This window comes from Heterodontus francisci, chromosome 10 (assembly GCF_036365525.1).
Source record: "Heterodontus francisci isolate sHetFra1 chromosome 10, sHetFra1.hap1, whole genome shotgun sequence".
NCBI classification, from domain to species: Eukaryota; Metazoa; Chordata; class Chondrichthyes; order Heterodontiformes; family Heterodontidae; genus Heterodontus; species Heterodontus francisci.
Window position 1 is genome coordinate 32,549,508 of NC_090380.1, and position 16,293 is coordinate 32,565,800.

General features: G+C 43.4%; 1 protein-coding gene and 1 long non-coding RNA gene across 8 annotated transcripts in view; one reads left to right on the top strand and one right to left on the bottom strand.

Moving 5' to 3' along the window:
- The window catches only part of si:ch211-161f7.2 (retinoic acid-induced protein 2), an 82,320-nt gene extending 80,788 nt beyond the window's left edge, over positions 1–1,532 (bottom strand). For 4 of the 7 annotated variants that reach the window (XM_068040404.1, XM_068040407.1, XM_068040410.1 and 1 more), the window contains exon 1: positions 1,240–1,532. In XM_068040404.1, the coding sequence (XP_067896505.1) occupies positions 1,240–1,257 (18 nt within the window). In that variant the 5' untranslated portion in view covers positions 1,258–1,532. Of the gene's footprint in view, positions 1–160; positions 757–1,239 lie in introns of those variants that run through there. The other 3 variants (XM_068040411.1, XM_068040408.1, XM_068040406.1) reach the window with 1 other exon arrangement.
- The window catches only part of LOC137374387 (uncharacterized), a 78,138-nt gene continuing 62,070 nt past the window's right edge, over positions 226–16,293 (top strand). Inside the window, exon 1 of the long non-coding RNA XR_010975815.1 lies at positions 226–1,054. This is a non-coding gene — a long non-coding RNA (uncharacterized lncRNA). The remainder of the gene's footprint in view (positions 1,055–16,293) is intronic.

Here is a 16,293-nt window from a genome sequence, read left to right on the forward strand (position 1 = left end):
TTACAACAGACGTTTCCTCAATGAAAACAGTAAAAAAAAAATTTAAACTGCTGTTGTGGCCCATTGTTTATCAAAATAAATAATTGCAAAATAATTTTTCTGTTTTTGGGGGGGGGGAGGGGGAGGACGAGTAAATCCCTACATCCAATATCACACTCACCTGGAAATATGCAGCTGTTTAAATGGACAATGTGGGCTGGGGGTGGAGGCTGCTTTAGGAACCAAGAACCAAAAAGCCTCCCGCAGGTCGCGATGTTTCAGATGCTGCTTTGAAAACGGACAGTAGACTTTGGCTAATGCGAAAGGGGTTGTGGTTATTTTAATCCCTCAAACAGCACCTGGCCGCTAAGAATGAAGGATTTTTTTTGTAGGTGTTTCGAAGGGGTTTTGTGTAAACTCTGGCAAACGCCTCCTGCAGCCGCCACACATCTTCAATTCGCCCGCTCCAGAGAGCGATACAGTTCCAGTGAAGCCAAATGCAGCCTCTTGTTTGTCAACAGGGTGAGCAGCAGCCGCAGTCAGTGACAGGATCCCCTGAGCCTCAAACACAACAGTAAACAGCTCCTATCTGTGTGTGTGTGGGAGGGGGAAATTTCAACCCTTAATCATCTTGTTTTATATGAAGCTGTGACGGTGGGAGCTTTCCATAAATTCCCTTTATTGTTTCAATCAATAATTTCAGTTATTCTTTTCAATCGCGAACTAAATAGATACACTTTCCTCGTTACATTTGCCTGGGTTTAGGTCGGCAGCAAGGTGAACCGGGCAGTCTTGATGGTGGGTGTTAAAATTTGCATTTTAATATCCAGTCAGGCCCGACTGATGGGATTACATCACGTTATCATCAGCCTGGGAACATTAACACGTCGGTTCACGCAAATGGCAAAGGGAAGACTGGATTTCCTCAGGGCTGCGACTCTCAGTTACCTTAATGCAGTATTCCTTCAACAAAAGAAAGTGAGGCCAAATGGGCTTGACTTCTTTTTTTAAATCACATCTGAAGGAGAATAAACGGACGGAGGGCGAGGGAGAATGAGCAGCAAGACCTCGAAATGTAAGATGATTTTTTTTACAATAAATAAATGTCTCACAAACACGGGGGTGAAGAGACCTCTGGCTTCAATTCCTTATTCGCAGCCGAGTGCCAATGCATCAGACACATTGGATATTTGGTGACATTGGCTTTTTTTTAAATGTTTCATGGAGCAGTTCCCGTCCATGTTTTGTTTTGACACTTACCTTCTCGTCTCCATTCATTCCCGGCTTTTCAAGCAGAGAGAGGTTGAATGGACAGTATTTATACAGCAGCAGCAGCCTTGCACTTCAGGTTACATCTCCTTCCCTGCCTGGTTTGCTGATGGTTGTTGTTGGAGGGTTGCTGCTTGTTGTTTGATGCTGGTCTTCGTTGCCGCTCTGGCAGGGTGTGGATTGTGATCCGGGGGGAGGGTGGCTGCTTCACCGCTGCCGCTTGCCGAGAGCAGAAGCCGCTCCGCCGGCCGAGCAGAGGTGACAAGCTGCGTGCGCAGCGCCCCACCACATCACACCAGCACCAACATCCCGCCCATTGGCAATCAATGGAGCTCCCTCCATCTCCAGCAAAAAACACCCTCTAGCAGCCCCTACACTCCCTCTCACACGTCGGAATCACCTCCCAAAGCAATACAGCAGCCCACCTCACCCCCCCCCCACCCCCCAAGCTTGTGTGCGGAGAGGGCCAACGCAAATTGCTTTAGGTTTCTCATTTATACACATTTCCCTCTTTTTTAAATCAACTCAATGCTTGGGGTAATTAAGATAATATTTTTAAACACCATTCATCGTACCTTCCTCTTCTACTTGCATACCCATTACTGTTAATAATGCGCACATTCTAAGTGTTTTTAGTAGCACAGGAGTAATGAGTCCCAAGACAGGCTACAGGACTCAGGGTGTTATCATGTTGTGCAGAAATGAAGACCATAATGAATAGAAATAAAGGCAAATAAATGTAGTTGAAACTTCCAACAACAATTGTTTTTTAAGTCGTTATCCCAAATTTTCTACAATGATATCACATCTGCTCATTGTCTTAAATAGAATGTTGTGCTGTCTCCTTTTAAAGGCTTATATATAATTGTGCATCTCATCCTAATACAGTGTCAATGTTTCTTTTCAATTTACTGCTATTTTTATACGAAAAGCAATTGTTCAATGTTGAGTTCTAACGAAGGGTCTCCACCAGAAATATCTTTTCTCCAGAAGCTATTTAACCGTTTATGTATTTCCAGAATTTGTTTTCAACACATTTCCCTCCTTATTATCCCCATCAAATGATTCAACCATGGCTTTTTGTTTTGTTCGAGCATCCTGAATGCAACTTTGCTTTACATCTAACCTGTTCTGGCAGTGCATATTGCTGGCCAAAGCAGGAAGGTGTTCCATTTCCCAATACCAACATCACCCACCTTGATGAGCACTAAATTAATTTCAAACACCAGATGCATTTTCCAAGGATTCTTCTGCTAGCCACAGAAAAATATTATTGCAAATTTTTCCCCTGGCTGCTACTACATGTGCAAACCCCTTTAGTACACTCCCACTAACCACAGTAAAAGTGTCAGCATTGGCTCAGTCGTAGCACTCCTGCTTCTGAGTCATCTGAATTGGTTGTAGAGTGCTTTGGGATGTCCCAAGGTTATGAAAAGCACTAAAAAATTGAAGAGCATTTTTTCTTATCTGGATGAAATGACAGCTCCCAATATTGTGCCTCAGTCATGTCTGTGCTGAGGTGCATTTACTTGTATGGAGGCAAGAACTTTAATAATATATTCCACAGAGATTCCATGCCTAATTATGTTGCTCTCTGGTTTGCAACCACCTTGACACTCTGAGCTCCATTCTGTTTGGCTCAGTTAAGGCATTTTGGTTTTGAACTCATATCTTTCACTAGTTTCTCTTCCATCTCTCCTCATAATCTCTCCGAGTTCACCCTATTGCCGCCAAACTGCTGACCGCCCAACTTCAATTCCTGGTCTCAGTGCTGGCTGATATTGTTAACAGGTCTCTTTATTCTGGTACTTACCCCTTCCCTTTCAAATCTATCATCATTATCCCCCTCAAAAAACCCACCCTTTATCTCTCTGTCCTTGCACTACCACCCCATCTCCAACCACCCTCCCAAATTTATACCCATTTATACCCATGTTTTTCTCCATGTTGGAACTCCTCCAATCATGTTTCTTCCATTGTCATGGCATTGAAATGGCTCTTATAAAAGTCACAAAGTCATCTTATGTGATTGTGACTGTGGTGAACTATCTTTCCTCATCTTTCTCGACCTGTCTGCAACCTTTGACATGGTTGTCCACAGAATCCTCCTCCAACACCCCTCCTGCTCTCACCTGGTTCCATTGCTAACTGTCTAGTCATAGCCAAAGACTCATCGACAATGGCTTCTCTTCCCACTCCCACATCAATACATCTGGAGTCATAAGAACATAAGAAAAAGGAGCTGTTTGGTTCTTCAAGCAAATGGTTCAAGCCTGTTCCACCATTCAACAAGATCATGGCTGATCTTCTACCTCAACTCCACCTTCCTGCACTATCCCCATATCCCTTTTTTATATTTGTTCATGGGATGTGAGCGTCACTAGCAAGGCCAGTATTTGTTGCCCATCGTTAATTTCCTGTGAGAAGGTGGTGGTGAGTCACCTTCTTCAAATGCTGCAGTCCATGTAGTGTAGGTACACCCACAGTGCTGTTACGGAAGGAGTTCCAGGATTTTGACCCAGCTTTGACCCTTAATTCCCTTATTTCTCATCTACATGTTGCCCTTTGGCAACATAATCCGAAAACATAATGCTAGATTCTACATGTATGTTGATGACACCCAATTCTACCTTACCACCAACTCTCCTGACCCTTCCACTGCCTGATTTTTCTACCAATTAAATTTTGAGAATACCAAAGCCAATGTCTTTGATCCCCATCACAAACTCCATTCCTAAGCCACCAACTCCATCTCCCTCCTTGGGCACGGCCTCAACCTGAACCAGACTGCTCGCACTCTTGGCATCCTATTTGACCTTGAGCTCAGCTTCCTACTCCATATCCTCTCCATCACCAAGGTGGCCTACTTCTAAATCTCTATTTTCATCTGTTTCTGCCCCTGCCTCAGCTCATTGGCTGCTGTAACCCTCATCAATGCCTTTGTTACCTCCAGACTCAACTATTCCCATGTTTCCAACTTCCACTCTGCATCAACTACAGCTCATCTAAAGCTGCCTATATATTAACTTGAATCATCCCATTCATCCATCACCCATGTGCTCGCTGATCTACATTGGCTACTCATCCAGCAATGATTCAAATTTTCATCCTTGTGTACAAATCCCTCCATAGCTGCACCCCACCCTATCTCTGTACTCTAAACCCTCTGAGATCCCAGTGCTTCTTTAATTCTGGCCTCCTACATAACTGCAATTTTCATTGCCTTACCATTGGTGGCTGTGCCTTCAGCCGCCTAGGCCCTAAGCTCTGGAATTTGTTCTCTATTGCTTCGTCTCTCTAACTCTTTCTCCTCCTTTAAGATGCTCCTTGCAATCTATCTGTTTGATCAAGCCCCTATCCTATTATCTCTTTATGTGGCTCAGTGCCAAAATCGATTTGATGACGCTCCTGTGAAGTTCTTAAGGATGTTTTACTATGCTAAGTGCACTATATAAATGCAAGTTATTGTTATTGAAATCATTTCAGATTACAATTTATGGACAGAACTTTTTAGGGACAATTCACTGAAGTAATTTTATTGTTGGTCAATAAAATTTTCATTCACCAGCCATAACAGATACTATGTGACATGTTCCAATAAATGTCTGGAGAAACTTATGTCACAGCAGCTGTCATATGATGTTATTGTACCAGACACATTCGTTAAATATTAATGGTTTATACATATATATACATACATGAATAACAGCCTTTCACAGTCTAGTATTTTTCATTATTTGCTACTGCTGCAATGTCATAGATAAAAACTTTCCCCACAGTTTGCTACCACAATGTCTTATATCTGACAAATTGCAATATGATCATATTTTAGTGCTGAAACTGTCATGCAAAGTACAAAGATGTCTTCTGTGATGGTTAAAACCCCTCAGCAAAAGCAAATGTGTGTGTGCACAACAAACAAACTGTAGGATACAGCTGGGTAATTTCGGGAAAAGCAAACCAAGTAAGCTGGAAGTGCAAAATACATGCTCTTTGATCTTATGACTTAAGCATTTGACAGTTTTTCGGTAAATTACCAAGTGTCATTATGTATCCTCTTCTTCAGATCAAATACCAACAGCTGTTCGATTCTTAACCCTACATTATGTGCACATAGCATTTATCTTTTCAATGTTTTCAGTTTACTATTTCCTGGAGTGACAGCCAACACAACTCCATTCCCACTAAGAAGTCAGTGCATGGCAACTTTGTCAGTTATTATTATGCATGAAATACTGGGAACTGTGACATCTATCTATTCATGTACCTCTTGGTTTATGTGACATTCACAAATTGTTCAATTTCCACTCTTGTAGATTATTCATAAGGTAAATCCAACGATGGACTTGTTGCCTTGTTACTCACTCTATTCTACATGTGCATTGATAAGAGTTTCCCTGTAATTGCTTGTAGATATTGTTTTGGTAGCTTCAGGTCATGACTTTCTATGCCTTAAAATTGAATACTGCCCATGCCCACATAAATGAAATAGTGTGCATTATTATGCTTAATAGATACCAGGGACCATGTTCAAGCCTGTAATCTGATCTTGCACTTTACAATATCATGTAAATCCTTTGATTAGATTACAGCTTTATAAAGCTCCCTCAGTTTTTGGTTATTTTATATCTATTAAAGGGAGGGTTTTTGTTAGCACATAATAAACTGAAACTGATTTATAACAAATACCTTTGAGACTGCTTTCACACAATGAGTCTTCAAATGGAGGTTAAAGTCTTCATCTTTCATTAACTGTTGAGACTAATAAGGTCACTGTATACACTTTAATCCTTATGAAGGACCCATTGTATAATTTCAAGGTACACATTGTTCTGGATTGGCAAAACAGGATGCTTCAAACCTCATGTAGCAATGCAGTTTGCAAACTGACTTTTTGCCAAATCATAGACTCATAGAAGGTTTACGGCATAGAAAGAGGCCACTTGACTCCAAACGCAATGATTTTTTTTCTAAATGGACTAAACATGACGATATTTCAAATGATCAATTTATTGTGTCAGGCTATCAAGAGGCTGGTTCAACTGAAACCATTCAGAAAAACTAGAAAAGAATATTTTACTTGTCATCGAGATGGCTTCCTAAACAGGTTTTATACTTGCAAATATGAAAAACTATTAATAAAGTACAACTTATGCAGCAAAATTAATTGTTGGCATTTTAAATTTCCTTTTGTAGGCCAAAAGGGAATTCAAAAACCATATCAGAAAGCTACTTCTAAATAATCAAGAAAACTGGAAACAATAGTTGAGATTAACAGAAAATTCTAATGACCAGAAATAAAAAAATGAGACATAATAGTAGGTGGTAGTTTTTTTAAATAGAGACCACATTCTGGACTATAAACTAATATTAATTCCATACACACAATTTTGAGAATCATTCTCAATTCTGCAAGACGGAGACATTAAAAGGGAACCTATATTAAAACTATTAATTTCTCTGTAGTTGAGCTTGTGCAATTTTGTCATTTTTTTTAGCTCACATAAAACACTGCCCACAGGGAAGACAGATGGTAAGAGATCAGCCAAGTGAGTTCTGGTGGGCTTAATGGTAACAAGCAGTCGTTAATAGGATTTAATTAGGCTAATTCAAGTAGATTTTGGGTTGAACTAGCAGACAGGGTTATATTCAAATTTTGTACACAATAAGAAACTGTCATTTCTTAAAATAATTTGAAGTGACAAATGCAGAATGATTGACTATTACAAATTGAGGCATTATACACTCAAGGTTTCTAATGAAATCAATTCCAAATATAAGCGTTCAATACTATTAAATAAAAAAGATTTTAAAAAATCAAGATTTTGCGTGTTAAATGTGGAGCTTTTAAAATGTATGTCACCAGTTTTTATTGCACCTGTGGCGTCACTTAAAATTATCTCCACCCTCTGTTTGCAAACGCCTCTGAGCGTGGTGATATCCGTATGCAATTATTCTCAAGAAAACAAGTCGGGTTGTCAGAAATGTAATTTACACACAGATAGAGTTGTAAAACCTTAGCAATTAGTTTCAGTCAGTTTATCGCCCATGGTGAAAGAACCACAACCTTTCGCTATCTCACTATTTTATTTGTATTAAGCCAACTTGCTGCTAAAATCTATTTTGTTGTACGTTTTGGGAGTGATTCAGCAGGGTACTGCTTCATTTCATATTCTGTACTTTTTGGAAATGCGGTTATAATAAAAGATAAACATTCATGTATGAGAAATAATGAAAAACATTTAATTAAAAATAATAAATATTCTCAGTGGGCTTGTGAGAACAACCCAAATTCAGACCCCTGGACACATTTAAACTTATTTTGATCACCTTAAAAAAGCATTATAAAGTATAGCAGAAATGAACAGGCTTCCAGAATAGGTGTTTATGAGATTTGATGAAACCAACCTGCCGTGAATCGTGGTGGCCTTTAATTTGCTAACAGTTTGACATTATCTGCATACATTAAGCATGCTGGCTCCCAAAGGAACTAGATTTGCTCCAGCTCGCTCGGCAACAGCCTGTGTGTGAAGAACGTGCATTTAGTGAATGCTGCAGCCAGCAAACCCGCCCCCACTGACACCTGGAGGGGCACCGCAAAGATTCTTTGTGCAAGGAAATGATCGTATCTGTCACTGTCAGAGCGGAGGAAACAGCAAAGCAGCGCCTTTACACGTACATAGCCAGCTTGCAAAATGCAAACACGTGTGTTGGCTGTCAATGGTTCACATTCACATAATACTTACAGTGATCAAACGGAAATGCAATAGATTAATAGAAAAGAGCTGCTTCCTAGGTGGCGGGGTTTGCTATGGTTTAATTGTGCATCATTCGACTGGACTCGCGACCTCATTCGCGCTCTTCGCCTTCCCAGAGCTCGCTGTCAATCACTCGGCCCCTCCCGCTGCTCACCCTCGGACCGCCGCTGGAATGAAGAGCTTGTGGTTCTGTCGCCCCACGTAACTGCCATGTCCCCAAACACACACACACTGAAAGTAACAGATAGGACAGGGCCACTTAAAAGATACGTGGAGAATTTCAGCCATGCAAATCTCAGTTATTTTCAATAACAGGTCCTGTTTATATACGAGAGTGTAACTTGTGTATGTATGTGAGAGCTATCATTCAAGAAAAAGCGTTAGAATTCTTTGGGCTTACAATCTGCGTTACCTTTCAGAACTGTTAGAATCATAGTTCCTCCTGGACCTGGTCTGTTATTCATTACTTAAGTTTGCAGTCACTGTTTTTGGACAAAAATCAAACTTACTCCTTTTGACCTTGGCAATACTTTTTGAATCTGAGGCAAGGCATTCTGTTGATATTCTTATCATTAAGAACTCCATGAGCATGGTTTATATGCATTAAATTTCTTCCTTGCCCAGTTTAAAAGTATTTTAAGAGCAGCAATTGATATTATGGCAATGAGAATTGCAACAGTGTTTAGAGCAACAACAGAGCCACAGAGGAAAGGACACGAACACAAACAGAGAGATGTCAGATTACAGAGAAATGAGGCTGCACAGCAAGGTCTGGCCCAGGCTCACGTGAAGATAAATATTTGGGAGGAATATTTGGAACAACAAGTTGGAGAATTTGTATTTGTAATGCTTAACTATTAACATCTGCAAAATAAAAGTAACTATGGTGCTAAGGGTGTTAAAAACTGATTGTACGAATCTTAGGATACCGAAGGAAGCGAGTGAGGAAGTAGCAGATGGGCTAACCAGGATTTTTCACATTTTTATTAGGGTCACAAGCTACGCAGAAGGACAGGAGTCCAGCAAACATTATAGCTCGGATCAAAACGGGGAAGGAGCTAAGCCAGGCAACTATTGAGTATTTAGTCATAGTGTGCTAGCACCAATAATTAGGCACAACACAAATGAATATTTAAAGAACCATCAGAGATGACCAAAATAGAATTCCGAAGAGCAGATCATGTTTGACTAACCAAATACAATGTTTTGAGGGAGTAACAGTAAGTTTAGTCAAGGGGATGCAATGGGTGTAGTTAACATTTCATAAAGAGCTGCATAATAAATTGATTGAGAAAATTAGGGCCCCATAGCGTAACAGGGAAATATGGTATGGATAGAGTTAGTGAAAGGAACACAGAAAAGAGGGGCTGGATTTTGTTGTCCTGCCACAAGGAGCAGCAGCGGGTGCAGAAAATGGTGGCCACCCCATGAAAGACCTGCACTGCTGCGATTCTGCGGCAGGCAGCTACTTAGCCTAATCATGGCAGCGGCTGCCACCACCCCCCCCCCATCCCCACCCCCGCCCCCCTGGTATCACCCGATGCTGGAGCAGGTGCTGGTGTCATTTTTAAAAGGCTGCCAGCCCTGCACACTGTTCAACAAAATGCAGATTTGACCGCTTCCCTAGACAAATACTGTCGAGTTGACCCCTTTCCTCACCTTCCCTATACAAATACCGCAGAGTTGACCCCTTTCCCCACCTTCCCTAGACAAATACTGTCGAGTTGACCCCTTTCCACACCTTCCCTATACAAATACCGCAGAGTTGACCCCTTTCCCCACCTTCCCTATACAAATACTGCAGAGTTGACCCCTTTCCTCACCTTCCCGATACAAATACCGCAGAGTTGACCCCTTTCCTCACCTTCCCTATACAAATACTGTCGAGTTGACCCCTTTCCACACCTTCCCTATACTAATACTGTAGAGCTGACCCCTTTCCCTACCTTCCCTGTACAAATACTGTAGAGTTGACCCCTTTCCTCACCTTCCCTTTGCAAATACCGCATAGTTGACCCCTTTCCCCACCTTCCCTATACAAATACTGTCGAGTTGACCCCTTTCCCCACCTTCCCTATACAAATACTGTATAGTTGACCCCTTTCCTCACCTTCCCTTTGCAAATACCGCATAGTTGACCCCTTTCCCCACCTTCCCTATACAAATACCATAGAGTTGACCCCTTTCCCCACCTTCCCTAAACAAATACCGTAGAATTGACCCCTTTCCACAGCTTCCCTATACAAATACCGTAGAGTTGACCCCTTTCCACACCTTCCCTATACAAATACGGGCGGGAACGTGACGCAGTGGTTAGTACTGCAGCCTCACAGCTCCAGCGACCCGGGTTCAATTCTGGGTACTGCCTGTGTGGAGTTTGCAAGTTCTCCCTGTGTCTGCGTGGGTTTTATCTGGGTACTCCGGTTTCCTCCCACAGCCAAAAGACTTACAGGTTGATAGGTAAATTGGCCATTAGAAATTGCCCCTAGTATACGTAGGTGGTAGGGGAATATAGGGACAGGTGGGGATGTTTGGTAGGAATATGGGATTAGTGTAGGATTAGTATAAATGGGTGGTTGATGTTCGGCACAGACTCGGTGGGCCGAAAGGCCTGTTTCAGTGCTGTATCTCTAATCTTAATCTAATCTAATATAGGGACAGGTGGGGATGTGGTAGGAATATGGGATTTGTGTAGGATTAGTATAAATGGGAGGTTGATGGTCAGCACAGACTCGGTGGGCCGAAGGGCCTGTTTCAGTGCTGTATCTCGAAATAAAAAAAAATAAAAATAAATAAAATACTGTAGAGTTGACCCCTTTCCCCACCTTCCCTAAACAAATACCGTAGAATTGACCCCTTTCCACAGCTTCCCTATACAAATACCGTAGAGTTGACCCCTTTCCCCACCTTCCCTATACAAATACTGCAGAGTTGACCCATTTCCCGACCTTCCCTATACAAATACCGCAGAGTTGACCCCTTTCCCCACCTTCCCTATACAAATACCGCAGAGTTGACCCCTTTCCCCACCTTACCTATACAAATACTGCAGAGTTGACCCATTTCCCCACCTTCTCTATACAAATACTGCAGAGTTGACCCATTTCCCCACCTTCCCTATACAAATACTGCAGAGTTGACCCATTTCCCCACCTTCCCTATACAAATACTGCAGAGTTGACCCATTTCCCCACCTTCTCTATACAAATACTGCAGAGTTGACCCATTTCCCCACCTTCCCTATACAAATACTGCAGAGTTGACCCATTTCCCCACCTTCTCCATACAAATACTGCAGAGTTGACCCCTTTCCCCACCTTCTCTATACAAATACTGCAGAGTTGACCCCTTTCCCCACCTTCTCTATACAAATACCGTAGAATTGACCCCTTTCCACACCTTCCCGATACAAATACCGTAGAGTTGACCCCTTTCCCCACCTTCCCTATACAAATACCGCAGAGTTGACTCCTTTCCCCACCTTACCTATACAAATACTGCAGAGTTGACCCCTTTCCCCACCTTCTCTGTACAAATACTGCAGAGTTGACCCCTTTCCCCACCTTCTCTATACAAATACCGTAGAATTGACCCCTTTCCACACCTTCCCGATACAAATACCGTAGAGTTGACCCCTTTCCCCACCTTCCCGATACAAATACTGTAGAGTTGACCCATTTCCCGACCTTCCCTATACAAATACTGCAGAGTTGACCCCTTTCCCCACCTTCCCTATACAAATACTGCAGAGTTGACCCCTTTCCCCACCTTCCCTCTACAAATACTGCAGAGTTGACTCCTTTCCCCACCTTCCCTCTACAAATACCGTAGAGTTGACCCCTTTCCCCACCTTCCCTAAACAAATACCGCAGAGTTGACCCCTTTCCACACCTTCCCTATACAAATACTGTAGAGTTTACCCCTTTCCTCACCTTCCCTAAACAAATACCGCAGAGTTGACCCCTTTCCACACCTTCCCTATACAAATACCGTAGAATTGACCCCTTTCCACAGCTTCCCTATACAAATACCGTAGAGTTGACCCCTTTCCCCACCTTCCCTATACAAATACTGCAGAGTTGACCCATTTCCCGACCTTCCCTATACAAATACCGCAGAGTTGACCCCTTTCCCCACCTTCCCTATACAAATACCGCAGAGTTGACCCCTTTCCCCACCTTACCTATACAAATACTGCAGAGTTGACCCATTTCCCCACCTTCTCTATACAAATACTGCAGAGTTGACCCATTTCCCCACCTTCCCTATACAAATACTGCAGAGTTGACCCATTTCCCCACCTTCCCTATACAAATACTGCAGAGTTGACCCATTTCCCCACCTTCTCTATACAAATACTGCAGAGTTGACCCATTTCCCCACCTTCCCTATACAAATACTGCAGAGTTGACCCATTTCCCCACCTTCTCTATACAAATACTGCAGAGTTGACCCCTTTCCCCACCTTCTCTATACAAATACTGCAGAGTTGACCCCTTTCCCCACCTTCTCTATACAAATACCGTAGAATTGACCCCTTTCCACACCTTCCCGATACAAATACCGTAGAGTTGACCCCTTTCCCCACCTTCCCTATACAAATACCGCAGAGTTGACTCCTTTCCCCACCTTACCTATACAAATACTGCAGAGTTGACCCCTTTCCCCACCTTCTCTGTACAAATACTGCAGAGTTGACCCCTTTCCCCACCTTCTCTATACAAATACCGTAGAATTGACCCCTTTCCACACCTTCCCGATACAAATACCGTAGAGTTGACCCCTTTCCCCACCTTCCCGATACAAATACTGTAGAGTTGACCCATTTCCCGACCTTCCCTATACAAATACTGCAGAGTTGACCCCTTTCCCCACCTTCCCTATACAAATACTGCAGAGTTGACCCCTTTCCCCACCTTCCCTCTACAAATACTGCAGAGTTGACTCCTTTCCCCACCTTCCCTCTACAAATACCGTAGAGTTGACCCCTTTCCCCACCTTCCCTAAACAAATACCGCAGAGTTGACCCCTTTCCACACCTTCCCTATACAAATACTGTAGAGTTTACCCCTTTCCTCACCTTCCCTAAACAAATACCGCAGAGTTGACCCCTTTCCACACCTTCCCTATACAAATACCGTAGAGTTGACCCCTTTCCCCACCTTCCCTATTCAAATACTGTAGAGTTGACCCCTTTCCACACCTTCCCTATACAAATACCGCAGAATTGACCCCTTTCCCCACCTTCCCTATACAAATACTGCAGAGTTTACCCCTTTCCTCACCTTCCCTAAACAAATACCGCAGAGTTGACCCCTTTCCACACCTTCCCTATACAAATACCGTAGAGTTGACCCCTTTCCACACCTTCCCTATACAAATACTGTAGAGTTGACCCCTTTCCCCACCTTCCCTATACAAATACCGCAGAGTTGACCCCTTTCCACACCTTCCCTAAACAAATACCGTAGAATTGATCCCTTTCCACAGCTTCCCTATACAAATACCGTAGAGTTGACCCCTTTCCACACCTTCCCTATACAAATACCGTAGAGTTGACCCCTTTCCACACCTTCCCTATACAAATACCGTAGAGTTGACCCCTTTCCACACCTTCCCTATACAAATACTGTAGAGTTGACCCCTTTCCCCACCTTCCCTATACAAATACTGTAGAGTTGACCCCTTTCCCCACCTTCCCTAAACAAATACCGTAGAATTGACCCCTTTCCACAGCTTCCCTATACAAATACCGTAGAATTGACCCCTTTCCACAGCTTCCCTATACAAATACCGTAGAGTTGACCCCTTTCCACACCTTCCCTATACAAATACCGTAGAGTTGACCCCTTTCCCCACCTTCCCTATACAAATACTGTAGAGTTGACCCATTTCCCGACCTTCCCTATACAAATACCGTAGAATTGACCCCTTTCCCCACCTTACCTATACAAATACTGCAGAGTTGACCCATTTCCCCACCTTCTCTATACAAATACTGCAGAGTTGACCCCTTTCCCCACCTTCCCTATACAAATACTGCAGAGTTGACCCATTTCCCCACCTTCCCTATACAAATACTGCAGAGTTGACCCCTTTCCCCACCTTCCCTCTACAAATACTGCAGAGTTGACTCCTTTCCCCACCTTCCCTCTACAAATACCGTAGAGTTGACCCCTTTCCCCACCTTCCCTATACAAATACTGTAGAGTTTACCCCTTTCCTCACCTTCCCTAAACAAATACCGCAGAGTTGACCCCTTTCCACACCTTCCCTATACAAATACCGTAGAGTTGACCCCTTTCCCCACTTTCCCTATACAAATACCGTAGAGTTGACCCCTTTCCACACCTTCCCTAAACAAATACCGTAGAGTTGACCCCTTTCCACAGCTTCCCTATACAAATACCGTAGAGTTGACCCCTTTCCCCACCTTCCCTATACAAATACTGTAGAGCTGACCCATTTCCCGACCTTCCCTATACAAATACCGCAGAGTTGACCCCTTTCCCCACCTTACCTATACAAATACTGCAGAGTTGACCCCTTTCCCCACCTTCCCTATACAAATACTGCAGAGTTGACCCATTTCCCCACCTTCCCTATACAAATACTGCAGAGTTGACCCCTTTCCCCACCTTCCCTCTACAAATACTGCAGAGTTGACTCCTTTCCCCACCTTCCCTCCACAAATACCGTAGAGTTGACCTCTTTCCCCACCTTCCCTATACAAATACCGCAGAGATGACCCCTTTCCCCACCTTACCTATACAAATACTGCAGAGTTGACCCATTTCCCCACCTTCCCTCTACAAATACTGCAGAGTTGACCCATTTCCCCACCTTCCGTCTACAAATACTGCAGAGTTGACCCATTTCCCCACCTTCCCTCCACAAATACTGTAGAGTTGACCCCTTTCCCCACCTTCCCTCTACAAATACTGCAGAGTTGACCCCTTTCCCCACCTTCCCTATACAAATACTGTAGAGTTGACCCCTTTCCCCACCTTCCCTGTACAAATACCGTAGAGTTGACCCCTTTCCACACCTTCCCTAAACAAATACCGTAGAGTTGACCCCTTTCCCCACCTTGCCTATACAAATACTGTAGAGCTGACCCATTTCCCGACCTTCCCTATACAAATACCGCAGAGTTGACCCCTTTCCCCACCTTACCTATACAAATACTGCAGAGTTGACCCCTTTCCCCACCTTCCCTATACAAATACTGCAGAGTTGACCCATTTTCCCACCTTCCCTATACAAATACTGCAGAGTTGACCCCTTTCCACACCTTCCCTATACAAATACTGTAGAGTTGACCCATTTCCCCACCTTCCCTCCACAAATACTGCAGAGTTGACCCCTTTACCCACCTTCCCTATACAAATACTGTAGAGTTGACCCCTTTCCCCACCTTCCCAGTCCAAATACCGTAGAGTTGACCCCTTTCCACACCTTCCCTAAACAAATACCGTAGAGTTGACCCCTTTCCCCACCTTGCCTATACAAATACTGTAGAGCTGACCCACTTCCCGACCTTCCCTATACAAATACCGCAGAGTTGACCCATTTCCCGACCTTCCCTATACAAATACCGCAGAGATGACCCCTTTCCCCACCTTACCTATACAAATACTGCAGAGTTGACCCATTTCCCCACCTTCCCTATTCAAATACTGTAGAGTTGAACCCTTTCCACACCTTCCCGATACAAATACTGGAGAGTTGACCCATTTCCCCACCTTCCCTATACAAATACTGTAGAGTTGACCCATTTGCACACCTTCCCTCTACAAATACTGCAGAGTTGACCCCTTTCCCCACCTTCCGTCTACAAATACTGCAGAGTTGACCCCTTTCCCCAACTTACCTATACAAATACTGCAGAGTTGACCCCTTTCCCCACCTTCCCTATACAAATACTGCAGAGTTGACCCATTTCCCCACCTTCCCTATACAAATACTGCAGAGTTGACCCCTTTCCCCACCTTCCCTCTACAAATACTGCAGAGTTGACTCCTTTCCCCACCTTCCCTCCACAAATACCGTAGAGTTGACCTCTTTCCCCACCTTCCCTATACAAATACCACAGAGATGACCCCTTTCCCCACCTTACCTATACAAATACTGCAGAGTTGACCCATTTCCCCACCTTCCCTCTACAAATACTGCAGAGTTGACCCATTTCCCCACCTTCCGTCTACAAATACTGCAGAGTTGACCCATTTCCCCACCTTCCCTCCACAAATACTGCAGAGTTGACCCATTTCCCCACCTTCCCTCC